General features: G+C 39.0%; 1 protein-coding gene across 1 annotated transcript; it reads right to left on the bottom strand.

Annotated features, from left to right (window-relative positions):
* Positions 1-401: 401 nt before the first annotated feature.
* Positions 402-8,545, bottom strand: LOC103734543 (complement C5-like). The gene is made up of 6 exons (XM_029563705.1): positions 8,435-8,545; positions 6,564-6,756; positions 4,409-4,571; positions 2,789-2,863; positions 1,611-1,802; positions 402-983 (listed from the first exon to the last, which is right to left on the bottom strand). Coding segments are annotated over exons 1-6 (690 nt in total). The 5' UTR covers positions 8,500-8,545; the 3' UTR covers positions 402-981.
* Between the last annotated feature and the right edge of the window lie 7,700 nt (positions 8,546-16,245).

Raw genomic sequence — 16,245 nt, 5'->3', positions numbered from 1 at the left:
GCTCCTTTTTGTTTTAGACCTGCATAAGCATCATTGTTAATGATCAAGCCACAGATTAAATGTCAGACTGTCTTGAAAGTTCCTCCACCAAAGAAATTAGCCCATTACTTTCTAATTTAGCCTCAGCCAAGTTCTTAGGACACTAGCAGAGGGCAGCCAGATCCATTGCCAGGATATCACAGGAATGGCCTCTAGCTACTTGCTGTTTATGTCCTTGAGCCAGGTCTCTAGAACAGTCCGTTAAGCTCTGCATACAACATTCAGCCACTTTCCCAGTTCAAAGTTCTAAAGTCTTCTACGTTCCTCTGAAAAGCAACATGGTTAGGTTTTTTACAGCAACAACACGCTGTTTTGTTTGACTGTTTTTCTGTTGCTATGACAAAACTCCATGACCAAGGCAATTTATAAAAGGAGGAATTTATTTGAGCTTATGGTTTCAGAGGAAGACCCCATAATACTGGGGTAAGCATGAGGGTAGGAGGTGCCTGAAGCAGATAGCTGAGTATTCACATCTCCAATGGCAAACAGGAAGCAGAGAGAGTAAACAGGAAGAGGGGCAAAGCTATAAACTATCAAAACCTACCCCCAGTGACACATTTCCCCCAACAAGGCTGTAATTCCTAAAATACCCCCAAACAGTGCCACCAACTATGGAAAAAGCACACAGATATTTAAGCCAATGGGGGAATTTCTCATTCAAACACCACAGTATCCACAGATGTTTCCAATACAGAGTTCCTAAAAAACAATTGGAATTTTTAAAAAGGATTCATTCTGCTCTTTTATTTGCAATTTTATTTTAAGATTGTGAACAATTCACCTTTTTTTCTGGAAAAAGGTGTGTCCAGCTACCCATCCTGCCAGGTCTTCAGGTCAACAGGACACCCAGGAGGCTGGCGAAGCACAGGGGAAGATGTATAGGACACGTGGCACATGTGATTCAAAGTCAGCTCTCTCACTTCGGGTCACAGCATGTTAGTGTTCTTAAAGACAATATATAAATGAAATCCTTAAAAGTTCTGATAACATATTAATGAAAGTTCCATAAATTTTGACAGTATATAATGAGGGAAAACTGAAGTAAGCCTTCAACCTTAACAGTTGTAATATGACAGAACTTTGGAGGTTTAGAATTCTGGGGTGCATTGGAGGCATCCAGTCTTGAAGATAAATAAGCATAAAATTTATAGAACGATATGACTTTATGTTTACCCTGGTTTGGACTCTGGACCCATGCATTCTGCCCTGTGTTAAACCACTTCCAATTTCCAGTTCCCAAGAACTGTAGAAGACTTTTTCTTACCAACATTTACAAGCTATCTGCTTTTCAACTTTCAGGTTTTTTGTTTTGTTTTGTTTTTTTGTTTTGGTCTTTTTGAGACAGGGTCTCCCTGTAGCCCCAGCTGTCCTGGATTCACCATGGAGACCAGGCTGGCCTCACAGAGATCTGCCTGCCTCTGCCTCCCAAGTGTTGGGATTAAAGGCATGTGCCACCACGCCCGGCTCAACTTTCAGTTTTATATAGGGCTTGAAAACTGCCTCTCAGCACCATGAAATTATATAAAATTATCCAGACTGGAGAAGCTTCTGATACAAAATGTAATACTTACAGGACTCCAGTTGGAGGGTTTTACGTTTATAAAATCGGAGCTGATTTGCTATCACACAGCATTCACTGAAAGCTCTGGCACAGTGTGGGCCTATGGTAACCCGGGCAACCCTCTCCTCACAGGTTTCATCATCATTACGACGGGCTCCATCATAACAACATTTCTTCACCACTGGATGTCTGTATTTAGCAACTGAAATGATAATAATACTCATGCCTTTGATAACGCTCAGTCAGAACATCTTAGTCTTTGGAGGAATCTTGAGTCACTTGGTTTTTATCATCAAATGAGTCCCCTGACCACAGAAGCTACTGCTGGTTGACTGACCAGCCAATCCTTGGAACTTCTCTAAGAACAGGGAGAATGTATTCCAACTCACACTGAATGGTTAAAGGGTTTGGGGCAATTCCTTTAACACTAACTTTTGAAACTGGCACTTTGAATTCAGCACCTTTTTGTACATTAAGTTAAATATGCAACTTTTCAAACATTCCTTATCTGACAGGGAGACCTTCATAGGGACATAATCCTCCTTCCTAAGGACTCCTTACAACTGGCTTATTCTCTTTCATGAGAATAACATGGAATGAAGGTGAGGACTACATTAACTCATATGCAAATGGATACAAGTCACGTAAGTCTACAGTGATTGTAATATTATAAGCATGAGTCTTGGCTAAACTCAGGTCATAGACTTCCAAATCCATACTTTTTATTCTAATATGTTCAATAATGAACAATTTAAATAATTCCCTCTAGACTCAGTTTTCAAAGATTAATCTAAAATGCTAATAATTTAAATATGCAAAATAGAACAAATAGATTTTTAGGTATTTTCAGAAGTTAATACAATCTCAGAATTTATCAAAACAAAGTGGAAGAATGTCATTTCAATTAGAAAACCAAATTTATAGAGAAGCTATATTTGTGATAAATAAGCATTAATGTTTTCGCTTTCTAGAGATAGAAATTAAAATTTTATTTTCTTAGGATTAAGAATATGACCAATGAAATACTATATTTATTTGAATTAACCTTTGTAAGGGAGGTGAAATAAACATCCATATATATATTTCCTCTCACACATTGTGTTTTAGTTTGGGAAAATACATCATGTCTCGTTTTCTACAGCTTTTGAATGTTATAATCATGTTTTTACAATTACATTTTTAGAGTACCTATTTTTTCTATTTCGTGTTGTAGTCTCGTGGTCTCATATAGTCTTGAACTGACAGTTTTTTTGTAACCTTCATCTGTTTAAAAAGAGAGAGAGAAAGAAAAAGAGTAATTCTTTGAATTTGTTTAGTCACATTATTCTCATTTATGAGATGGGTATCTTTTAGTTAAGAAAAGTATCTATTGATAATCACAACTATTTACTGTAAAATTACAATGGAAAGACTTTATTGAGGCATTAACCAAGTTTGATTCTGCCCATTAGGTTCCAGAAAAATTGGAGGCATAGAAAATCTCTGTAATCTACAAAAGCTACAGGAAATGAAAGTGGCCATAGTCCAGTATGATTAGAAAAGAAGTTGAAATCTTTCTGGGTTCTAGATCTGCAAGGAGCAAGTTATCACTCAGTAACTTATTCCAAGTAGCAGGAAACATTTTCCAAATGTTTAGATTTGCTGAAGAATAAATCTTTTTAAAAGGTACTTAAAATGAGATTTATTTTTAAAATTCTTTTGTCCATTGACAAAAATACCAAATTCAGAAATAACCTGGGAATCTCTGGAGTCATTAGCTACATGCAGTTCTCTTTGCATAGCGATGGCATAGTAGCCAGAAGTTGTCAGGCTTTGCATTTTACTGTATTTTTTATGGTGAGCATGTTACTGAGTACAGTGGGATGGACAGTAAGTGGAATGTTGCCTGTTCTGTGCTTTTGCTTTCCTCATCATAAAGACCTGATAAGTGGACTCTGCCATTTCACTGCAACAGCCCAAGAGCCTCAGAGCCCAGGCCCTATAACTGAAGCTCATGTGTATCATTTTCTCTCTAGCATTTTCATGTCTCTCAGTTCATTCGACTCACAGCAGTCTTGTTAGGAGGATGGACTATTTCATAACACTCAGCTGGATAGAATAATCCCCACTTTTCAAGGAACATTTCAAAGAGGTTAAATCCCTTCTTCAAGATCAGAGATTGTGTCAGAATCCAGACCATGGGATGTCCAGAATACATCCCAGCGAGTGTTCCACTCACTACTGTCCTCACCAACATCGAACAAGATTAGCAGGTATCTACAGTGTACAAGGATTTAGAAAAGAAGGGCTGGAGAGTGGGGAAGAGGTTAAGATCACATATATATGTTGCTGTTGTAGTTAAACTGAGTTGGATCCCCAGCACTCATGTAGGGCAGCTTCCAATTCCAGTTCCAGGGGAGTCCTCCAGCCTCCACGGACACCTGTACACACACACACACACACACACACACACACACACACACACACGTACGCACGCATGCATACATGCACACAAACATAAATGTAATTAAGATGCTGTTTTAAAACACAAGTCATTAGGAATTGGATCTCTTTTAAGTAAGGTAGAAACATATCTCCACTGAAAGTCAGTTGTTAAAAGTTCTGTAAAATAGTGCCAATTTTCAGTCACACCTTTAATCCCAACACTCAGGAGGTAGAGATAGGCGAATCTCTGTGAGATAAAGGCCAGCCTGGTCTACATAGTAAGTTCTGGGCTAACTGGGGCTACAGGAAGAACATATCTCAAAATAATGTTTAAAAAAATAGTGCTGATTTTCCCTCAAGGAAACAAGCATCATGTACTCTTACCTGACAGCTGTGACATATATACACTTTTGTCAGTATGGTTGGAGACAGATCCATTGTCGTAAGTTACTGATATTGTTTCCAATTTTGAAAAATACTTTGACACAATTTCCAAGTACACATATGAAGTTGTGTTTTCTCCTTCAGACAATTGTTTGGGTTGTATCTGTAAAAAAATTGATGGAAAAATTATAATTTTACAGTTATAAAGAGTGCTGAATTTCTAAAAACCCACTGTAATCTCATTAAAACCAAAACAAGTTTGCATATTGCACCTTCTAAAAAGTTGTTTGGCCTCCTACTCTGACAGGATTGCCAGCCAGTTCAAGCCAGCCTCAACTACATGGTGAGAATCTGTCTCAAAAACAAAAACCAACAACAAATGGAAAAAAAAAAAAGTGGTACAGGAGCCAGGAGGGTAAACTAATTTTTCCAAGAACCCCTCTTGTCTAATATCATAATGAAAACTTAGCTTTAAGCAACTGAAAATCTCTTTGGTTCATGTTTCCTAAATTCCACACACATATTATAGAACTATTATAGAAACATGAGAAACCTTCACTTACTTCATCAGCTTCTGGATGAATCACTGCCCACCACTTCCTCTGTACAATATCCTGATCTGGAAACTTGCATCACATCACACACTTTTGCTCCCACAGTGTAGATGCATGCATTCCAGTTTGGTATGTAATTACAATTATCCCCTTTATTTCCAACGATATAGGAATTTACTACAGTAACACAGATAATCAAAAGGAAAGAAATGTTTCTGTCAAAATTTAGGCTTTGGAACCCTGGGATAAAAGTTATCTCTAAAATCAATGACTGTGGAACCAGGTAATTTTAAGCTCTTTGTAACACTTCAGATACACTGTTACACTAGGCCCCAGAGCCCCTTCTAACTCTGATAGCCTCTCTTATTTCTGACTTTTAGTTTTCGTTTTAGAATATTTGATGAGAAATTGCAAGCATGATTCTAAACAATCTACAATAAAATGACTTTTTGTGGTACTAGAGACTGAACTCAGGGCCTTGTGCACATTGGGTGTGTGCTCTGTTGTTGAGCTGCATCCTCTGCCCCAAAATGTCTTACTAAAAAAAGCCATTTGCTTAAACAGGTTATTTCTACTGTGATGGGTGCTGTTCGCTACAGTTATAAATAATTTCATTGTGGGCTGGAGCTAAGCTTAGTGCTGGCCTTTAGCAAGGCCCTGGCTCTCTCCCAGCAGCACCATCACTGCTGTGGATGAAGAGGGGACTAGAATGTCATGTGTTGTTATGTAGAACCCTGAGACCCTCTTCATTCACCCGCTACCCCCCAATCCCTCCAGACCCCCACTAATTGCTCTTTTAGCTTCTGTAAAATGCTTGGCTGCTGCTTTAGACATGCCTAGACATACCCTGGCATGCCCTGACCCCCGCCTGCTATCCCCCCCCCGCCCCGCTTCCAGGAAACTATAGGTTAAGCAAGCCCTAGCATGAAAACTGCCCTATAAGGTAAAAACAGAGACTCCTGGCCCCACAGATAACAGTCAGCACATTCCACAGCCCTGAGAATAGCACCCACCAATAACGCAGGCTCCTTGAACCAACCAAAATGTATCTTCGGTATTCCCCCCTTTGTCTAAAACCTATAAAAGTCTCCACTCTCCCTTACTCTGGGCTCTCAGCACGGATCGGTTGAGTTGGTGAGGTCTGAGAGCCCGAGCATAAGCCTGAATAAACCATAAACCTTTGCTTTTGCATTTTGGTGTGTTGGGTCCTTTGGTGTGTGGTCTTTTTGGGGTCCAGTGGATGGGGTACAACAGTTAAAGATAAGGAAAGAAAGCAATAATAGTTTTGGATACTATTCATGTAAGTTTTAAATACTGAGGCAAATATTCAATAGTATGCATGATCATATTTCTCTACTTCTTTGTAATGACAACTTTCTCAAAAAAATGCATTTCTAATTCATCTTCAAATGTTTTCATATTGAGTTTTATTTTTCAATAGCAATGTTATGTTTTCATGCATTGCTCAAATAGCAAACACAATTCTTTTGTGATACAAATGACTAAATCTCTATGTCATCAATGTTCAAGCTTGCACGTGTTTTGCCAAACACACACACACACACACACACACACGATAAATATATACAAAAGATACATACTGTTAAGTTTACAGAGTTTTGGAATTTGTTTTCTGGTGATAAATTAACAGATCCTAAGGAATAATTTGATTTTTTATCAGGATAGCTTTTAATAGAGACTGTTACATCAAATGCTTCTGTGTATCCATGAGCTTGAATTGTAATATTTTCAGATGCTTCAACACGGAAGACTTCTGGTACTGAAATGCTATATCTATTGAAACAGAAGGAAAAACTCAATATCTTTATATGATACATATTCTTATATTTCTGATGCATTTTTATCTCACTTGAGATCCATTTTCCAACAGATAGATTTCAGCATGAATACTATAAAAATTTATTTTGTGATCTATGACAAATTCAGCATAGTTTTCAAGAAGAAATAATTTGCAATTAAACCCTGAGAAACAGGGCTGGGTGTTAGATTTATATTTAGAAAGGTAATTACAGCGCCTCCTAGGCCCACTATACCCAGGGAATACTTAACAACAATCGATCCATTAAGTGATTACCTACTATGTATTCATGATACACTTTCGTATTTAGAGAAAGTAAGAGTCACCTTTTACGAAAAGCCAGTGCAGTGTAGTAGAAAGAATTGAGAATATTCCTAGACAAGAATCATGGGAGCCCAGGTTCTGGCCCTCGTTCTGCTACTAGTGTAAAATTGATCAATCATGATCTCTGTGAAGCTGAGCTAGTTGACTGTAAAAAGGGCATAAAAATACTAAAGGTAGGCTAGAGAACTGGCTCAGCAGAGAAGAGCACTGGCTGCTCTTGCAGAGGACCCAGGATGGGTTCCCAGCACCCACATGGCAGCTAAAAATGATTCATAACTCCAGTTCCAGGGATCCAAAAAACCCTCTTCTGGCCTCCTCAGGCATTGCATGACACAGGTGCACATAATGCAGGCAGACACTCATATAAATCAATCAATCAATAAATAAATAAAAATAAAACATAAATAAATAAATAAAATGCTAAAGGTGACTGTGGCTAGGTGACTAAATTGAACACTAAAGGTGGGAGAGGACTATCAACTGATCACATCCTGGGTATACATTTATAATTATAGTATATTCAGATGAATACATTGATTTTGTTTTAAAGGGGGAAAATCTGAAGTGGTAAACAGACCTTAATAAAATTTTGTTCCTGCTCACTCTAGCAGTGTGACCTTTGTCCAGTCATTTCCCTTATCTGGACTTATCCTCATATATTAAATAAATAGTTCAGTTAGATGATCTCCAGTTACTTTTCAGTGCTAAAATATATCTCTGGGTGTGAGGTCATTATTTGTCTCTGTTTAAAATCACAGATTCATCTCCTAAATGTAAAGATTCATCTCATAAATGCAAACATAATTACAGCAATTTTTATTTAGTTTCGGTTTTAAGATGAGGTCTTGGTAGCTCTTCCAAAATGACCTTGAGCCTGTCATCCCTCCACTTCATCCTCTAAAGTGCTGGGATTAGAGATGCATTTTACAATATCAGGATGCAATACTTTTCAATCACAGAATTAGAAGTCATTCCCAAGTAACTCTGACTTAAGTGTAGTAATACCAAGAAACACAGAAAACTAAGTGCCAAATATAAATAAGCAATAAATGCCGAGAGTTTATTGTCTTGAGTTTACTTTATGCTTTTTGTTGAAGAGCAGCTTCCATAATCACTTACATAATTTTTTACAGCAGTCCCACAAAAGCAGTCATTTTCTTGGCCACTCATGGATTCAAAACACTGCCATGACTTTCTCATTCAGAACTTAGACCACCCACTTGATGCTCTCAGAGGGAGACAGAATCAAATCGTCACAATCTGCTGGGTCTACTTTTCACTCTTGGTAATCACATGCAGGATAAAATGAAGATGATTTACTTTACTTACCTTTGTTCCTGTCCCCAGCTTTTCTCCAGGAAAATTATGAAACAAAGTATTTCCCAAAAGCCCATGGCTTGAGATGGTGCAAAACTCACAGAGATTACCTCTTTGAAGCTTCTTCCTTTTAACTGAAGTGAATGTGGAAAAATTAGATAAATTGAATTTCTTATTAATTATTAACATGAAAAAGGGACTTCTGAGTAAGAAAATAAAACCAGAACTAAAACACCCTTTCATGCCCAGGAACACTTATTTGGTGGGAATTTATACCCCAGGGGCTTATTTTTATTAATAAAGTATAAGGACTGTAATGGGGAGCTTGGCACTGTGGAGAAAGACTTAGTGCTGGAAGTTGAGAGTCAAACGGTCTTTGGTCTTTCTTCTTGGCACCAGGTCATTTGTTCTGATGTTCTAATATCTTTGAGCATGCCTGTGCTGGTCAGTTTTTTCCTCCCTGTGAAAAAAAATTTCCCCGAAGGAAACAATTTTCAAGAGAATCAAACTGTTTTAGCTCATAGTTTCTGAGCTTTCATTCCATGGTCACTTGTCCAATTGCTTCTAGGACCCCCACATAGTGTGACAGACATGATAATGGGGAATATGTGGATTGTATTGTTCACCTTATTACAGGCAGGAAGAAGAGAGAAAGATACACAAAAGCTTAGAAGGAAATACCCTTCAAAGGCAAAAAACTACTAGTGATCTACTTCCTACAAATAGGTCCCACCTTCCGAGTCTTCATCTCTTCCCAATAGTGGCCATCACACCTGGCTCAATCAATGCAATAACCCACTAATAAATGAGAATGCTTATTAAACAATTGCTTCCATAAAGCTCTATCAGCTGGGAAGTAAGACATTAGCATGTAAGTGTTTGGAGGACATTTTAGACTCAAAACTTAACAAGACTCCTAAGAAGTGCTCCTTGTTTCTGATCTTACACAGGCCAATGTGGAATTGGTTTCAAGTTGGTATGATTTTAGGATGGGCATGCATTATACAAGTCTAACAATGTAGTTTAGCAGCATTTACTATGGGATGCCACATTATAGCTAAGCCTGAATTAAAACAACCTTGTTGGGGAACCCTGCTGTTAAGGTCAGCTCCTTTCTCAGCAGGGGCTTCCTGCCTGACTTACCTGGAAAGTGCCACCAAGCATGGATGCTTGGCCTCATTTGAAACATGACCTTTGGCATAGTTAGCTGCAATAAAACTGCCCCCAGCTTTTTTCTATATGATAATTAGGCATTGCCCTATAGCCAGATAATAGGATCCTGCTACCACATGTAAATAAAGCATACTATGAGCACCTATCAGCTGAAGCTTTGGCTGCTGCCTCCACACTATATTTTCCCTAACCCCCACTGAATAAATGAGCTGTTTCACTGAGTCTGGAGCTATATCACTGAACCTGCCTCCCCAGAAGGGCTTTCTTCCATCAGTGCTAACTGGCCATCCTGACCCCGTTCATCGCTTCTGCTCCCTTTGTCCTCGTGGAACGGTGGCCAACGACCCACGAGGGGAGGGGGAGACCCCACACAACCTGACACTTAGAATCTATTTTTAAGCTAAGAGCAGACCAAAACTGCTGAAAACCTATCCCTTCAGAATGCTCTCTGAACTGTTAAGGCCTTGATATTTCTTTTATGGAAACAGCACACCCAGCATGAAATGGGGAAGTAAAAGTTGGATTCTTACCTTTTATATTTTTATTTATTTTTATTTTTATGTGTATGAGTGTTTTGCCTGCATGTATATAAGAGCACCGTGTCTTGCCAGAAGATAGTATCAAATTCCCTGGAACTGGAGTTACAGACAGTTGTTAGCCACCATATGGATGCTGGGAATTGAACCCATGTCTTCTGGAAGAGCAGGCACTGAACCATCCCTCCAGCCCCTGGACCCTTATCAGAGAAGAATTTTGCCCTTTCTGATCCCTGGACTTAGACCAGCATTCACAGAACCAAAATCAAATGTTATCAATTTAAGCTCATCTATTGTTTGCAATATAAATGGAATAATGTTCATATCTTTGTTGTCCGCAAAGAATATTCCATGCTGCTTGTTTTTTAATTATTTTTTTTTCATTTATGTACTTGTAGGGAGAGGGATGCCCATATGTAAATATCACAGTGTGGGCACTTGCTAAATGCAGAGAGTAATTTGCAGGAGTTGGTTCATGTGGGTCCTGAGAATCTAACTCAGATTGTCAAGGCTCCTGGCTTTACTGGATGGGATTTTCAAAAGAAGATTTTAAACATGAACTAAGAGTAACCATCTCTCTTTCTCTCTCTCTCTCTCTCTCTCTCTCTGTCTCTGTCTCTGTCTCTCTCATCTCAGATCTCGCAGAAACTTTAATGGTGATTTAACCTGCTACTGTCACCCAATTCTGTTCTCAAGGTGGAGCCCAAGTCTCTCACCTGGTTCACAAGTCCCTCCCAACCTGGTGATCTGCATCCTGCTTGGTCTCTCCCACACGTTCCTGATCTTCACTCCAGCTAAGCCACAGCACTGCTTGTGGCTATTTCACTGTGATGTGAAAGTGCTCCTAGAAGGGACATGGTTTTGTGGTTTTCAAATTTGGATATTCTTTACTTATTTCACATACATTTAGGAAGAAGTGTCTGGGAACCTACTTTTTGTTATTGAAAACTACAGATCTTTTTATGTGTGATAAAGGATTTTATTGGTTATAAATCTAGGGGATGCCTTACAGTATTTTGTGAGTTATCATTTCAGGAATGCGGCCGCCATATTGTTGACGTCAGATGCCTGCTGCCTGACTAGCATAGGAGAGTCGGCATGGCCCATAACTACCCCATAGAGCTTACCTGTCTGAGGGCCACCAGAGAAACAGAGGGATCGCCTCTGAGTTAAATCATTCTCACCTGAGACCTGACAATCACACAAGTTATGCTGACAAGTGCTGAGCTGGCATTAGGGGAATGTGAGTATAACACAGCATCTGTTTCTCATTGAACCTGCAGTTAGGATAGGAATAAGCCAGCTCCAGAGATTCTCCTGTCTACACCCCTCACAGACTGGGGTTATAGGCATGCATAGGGATACCCCCTGTTTCTTGCCTAAAGTCCATAGTCTCATGCCAACTAACACAAGTTCTACCATAAGCAGTGAATATAAACCCCAGAATTTGTTGTGGTACCTAAAAGACAGCTGGCTCCTCAAAAAAATTATTGACGAATGAATCATAGAAGAGAGGCAAGATAGGGCAATGTGTAAGGTCTGGATCCCATGCTGAAGAAGCTGGACTTTCTTCTCTAGGTGATGGGAAACTGACAGACATTTGCCCCTTGCTGCTTTGCTGCTGGAGAGGCTGCCTTCTCTTTATGGTCCATTTCTCTCCTTTGTTCCATCAAAAGGCCAGAGCGCTGATACATGCTATGTAAAGTAGCAGAGAAATCACTGTCTAAGGTAAACTTCAAACAGAAACATATGTCAGACACTCATCGATTCGAGACTTTTAATAATGTTTAGCAATGCTGGTGTAGTGGCACATGCTGACCTCCAGTTTCATCTATTTCCCTAGAAACTACATAATTTTACTTTTCTTTAAGGCTGAATAAAACTCTATGGTGAAGCTAGGGTGTGGTGGTGCATGCCTTTAATTCCAGCACTCAGGAGGCAGAGGTAGAGGGATCTCTGTGAGATCGAGGCCAGCCTTGTCTACATAACCAGTTCTAGGCCAGCTGGGGCTACAAGGAGACCCCATCTAAAAGAACCCCAAACTTTCTGTATACATGCTTAATTTTCTTTATTCATGCACTCAGTGTTGGGCACCTATGTTGAGTTCATAAATAGACAGTTGTGATATGGGTGCAGTAAATGAGGATATATAGTCATCTCTATCATATGCTGACTTTGATTTCTTTGGGTACACATGTAGGATTTGTATACCTGGATGATACAATAGTTATTTTTCTTAAGTGCAATGTAATGACATTTTCTAAAGAGTTATTTTATTATTTATGTATGTGTGTGTGTGTTCACCTGTGCATGTGCAGATGTGGGCTGTTGCCAGCAGAGGCAACGAGAGGGCACCAGATCCCCTCAAGCTCGAGTTATAGGTGGTTGTCAGCTGCCAGAGATGGATGATGAGGACCCAGGTCTGGTCCTCTGCAGGATCACAAGCACTTTGAACCACTGAGTCATCTCTCTGGTTCCATAGTTCTTTTTTTGGTTTTTGAGTGACCTTGATACAGATGTCCATAGTAGCTGCACTAATTCCCAATCAGAGCTGCAGTGTGTAAGCACTGCTCCTTTCTCCACATCCTTCCCAGTATTTGTTTTCTTGATAATAAGCATTCTGACCGGTGGGACGGAATCTGTGTACTTTTGATCTGCATTTCCTGTTGGAAACAATCCATACCGAAGGAAGGAGGGAATCCCATCTCACCTAAGCAAGCAAGGAAACTCATGAGGCTCAGGAAACCCATAAACTTATAACTCAAGAAGCTCAGGAAGTTACAAGGCTCAAAGGCCCCTCTCCAAGGCTTTGTAATCTGTAAATTATTGCTAGGGGAGAGGAGAGTCTTCAGTGGGGCTGCCTCCGAGTCAAGCAGGAAGTTCCAGGATGCAGCTCTTGGAACTTGCCAACCATGCTGAAGTGGGTCTTTTGGTATCCAGCTTCCCAAGAGTCACCCAAGCTCCTTAAAGTAACCCCAGCAAAGTCTTTCCTTCTGTTTCTCAAGCCCATCAATTCCATTCTTTTAATTCCTCTGCATTTTGTTTGTTTATTCATTTTAAATCGTCCTATTGTACTTTGTTCATGTGCACACAGCTTATTTCTTGCTATTAAGGTCCAGCACACTTCCTGTATGAGCCTTCTGTAACCACTCACTCACCACGGATCACTACCACTTCATTCAATCAATCAATTATTTAGCATCAAGTATGTGACAGGCAGTAGTGCTAAGCCAGCGAGCACAACAGATAAAAATCTCTCTTCTTGGAGCTTTGAAATCTATCCAAAGACTTTCCTTATTTTCTTGTTTGAGCTGTTCATTGTCTGAAACTTTTGTTTAACTATTTGTTTGTCTCCTTAAATGAGAGTAGGCACCTAGTGGTCATGTTCACAACTTTATTTCCTGTACCTAGAAAAGATCCTGGTATATAATCTGGATTCAGTAAGTGTTTGTGGAATGCATGACTGGATGGTAATTTTAGAACTATTTGCACACATTGATGCAGTAGATGTGTTGCCTTACCATCACAATAGCAGTGAATGGAAGACAGGAAGAGCAAAGTTAGACAACTCTTGAATATGCCAAATAAAGGGGAGAAATGCTGACTTGATAGGAAAACTAACTTAAGGACAGATGACTCATTTCTACATGAAAGAAATGCAACCAGAGTGAATAGAAGCTCTATGTGGCATGGAAAATTTGTCTAATTCAATATAGCCCTTTGCTTGGTGCCACACTTTGCGTGTAAAAAGTATATGAAGGATATGTTGTATAGATTGACTGCCTTTAAATTGGAGGCAAGGATCTGGGAGAGAGGAGCTTGAATGCCATAGGGTGTTGGAAGAGGATAGTGAGATTATACAGCACAGCACCAGAATTTTAAAGGAGAAAGCCATTTCTTAGAAGAAAGAAAGAAGGAAAAGCATAGAACAATTGGGGATAGAGGGAATAGCAGTGAGAGAAATTTTGTTGACTAATTTGTGCTTCTTATATAGGAAGTGACCATCCCTGAAGGTCAAGGAGAGCATGGCAGCTCTACGAGACTTGGTATTTGTAGTCAAGGAAAGCTGTACTAGGGATTATTCAGGAGAGGAAGAATGTACTGCTTTTGATTGGAACAGCACCTGATACACACACTTCAATGTGCTCCATGTCAAGGACACTATCATGTAAAGAATTGTCAATTGTTACCAATTAGTGCATTGAGAATTTGGAAAATTTATTAAAGTTCAAGTACTAAATTTTAGAAATAATCAATAGCAAAAGTTGAGACAGTGGATAAGCTGTTAAAATTACATGAACAGAATGGTACCACACAACAAAATCAGTTGAATAGATACTTTGGTGCCATGGCAGGGACTCCTTTATTAATGAGGTAGACTAACACTACCAATTTTACTGAATGAATCACTGAAGCAGCAGATATTTGATCCTTATACATTGATAAACTAGAATTTTACATGTGGTAATTATCTTTATACTTGAGCTTTATTACTGTGTAGAATACAACCTACTATTAGCAAGGTAGCAAAATAATTTTTGACTATCAAATTTTATTTTTTTATGTGTATGATTGTTTTGCTTGCATGTATGGAAGTGTGCCATGTGTATGCTGTATGCAATGCCCATGGAGGCCAGAAGAGGGTGTCAGATCTCCTACAATTGAAGAGATAACCATTGTTAGCCCCCATGTAGGTGTTGGGAATGGAATCTGGGTCTTCTGCAAGAGCAACCAGTGCTCTTAACCACAGAGCATTTCTGCAGGTCCTCAAATTTCATACTATTTCCATTTTATGTAGGAAGTTTCTCAAGATGATTTCTATAATTCACTGCCTTACGCACTCCACCATGGTGAAGGAAGCCTGAGTGTACCTGACTGGAACCTGAATTGGTCTTCTGTGGGTACTCCTGAATAGCTGATCTGAATCCATCAGTTCCCTCCAAATTAAACCTAAGAGAACCTGAATCCTGTACCAACCAGCTTTACATAACCAATAAAGAAAAGATCTAAGCACCCTGATAATACAAACAGAGGCATACTTCAATTTAATTCTCGTATCAGAATCATAAACAACAAAAGAAATTTACATCAAAATCACAAAATCACAACAAAAGAATAATAAAATGGAAAGCCAAAAACATTATGTCCCACCAAACTCCACCAATCCTGTAGAAGAGTTCTACAAGGAGGAACCCCTAGAGATAACCCAGAACATTGAATTTAAAAGAACAATCTTTAAAAGAACAGTCATAAACTTGATCAAGGAAATCAGTGAATTTAAAGAACACACAAAGAAATCAAGGAGCTAAAAGAAGAGTGGGATAAACTTCTGAATGAATTCATAAAAGAGATAGAAACATTGAAAAAAACTCAAGCAGAAATGAAGAAGGACATGCAAAAGTCAATAAGCCAACTTGAAACATCAGGGGAAAGCCTCACCTTGATAATGAATGAAATGGAAAACAGAATATCAACACTGGAGGATAAAGTTGAAGAACTGGACCACTCAAGCAAAGATTATGGAAATTTTTAAAAAACACAGGAATGGAATATGCAAGAGATGTGGGACACCATGAAAAGACCAAATTTACGGATCATAAGAACAGAGGAAGGAGAAGAATTTCAGTTTAATGGTGTTGACCAGATCTTAAACAGTATTGTACAAGAGAATATTCCAAAATTAAGAAAAGACATACCCATACAAATACAGGAAGTACATAGAACACCAAATAGACAGGATCAAAAAAGAAACTCCCCATGACATATCATAGTAAAAACACTAAATGTACAGAACAAAGAGAGAATACTGAAAGCAGCAAAAGAAAAACAACAAGTCACATACAAAGGAAAGCCCATCAGAATTACAGCTGACTTATCAATGCAAACTATGAAAGCCAGAAGTGCCTGGACCAAGGTATTTCCAGTTCTACATGACAATAGATGCCAGCTCAGAATACTTTACCCACCAAAAATGTCTATTATAGCTGAGAGGGAAAGAAAAATCTTCCATGACATGAAAAGCCAGATAGAATACATGCCCATAAAACCAGCCCTTCAAAGAATACTTGAAGCAATACAGAGAGCAGAGAGAGAAACAACTATACCCCAGGGGCA

This window comes from Nannospalax galili, unplaced genomic scaffold, assembly GCF_000622305.1.
Source record: "Nannospalax galili isolate Female #2095 unplaced genomic scaffold, S.galili_v1.0 scaffold34, whole genome shotgun sequence".
Lineage (NCBI taxonomy): Eukaryota > Metazoa > Chordata > Mammalia > Rodentia > Spalacidae > Nannospalax > Nannospalax galili.
This window is presented reverse-complemented; position numbering and strand designations above follow the sequence as displayed.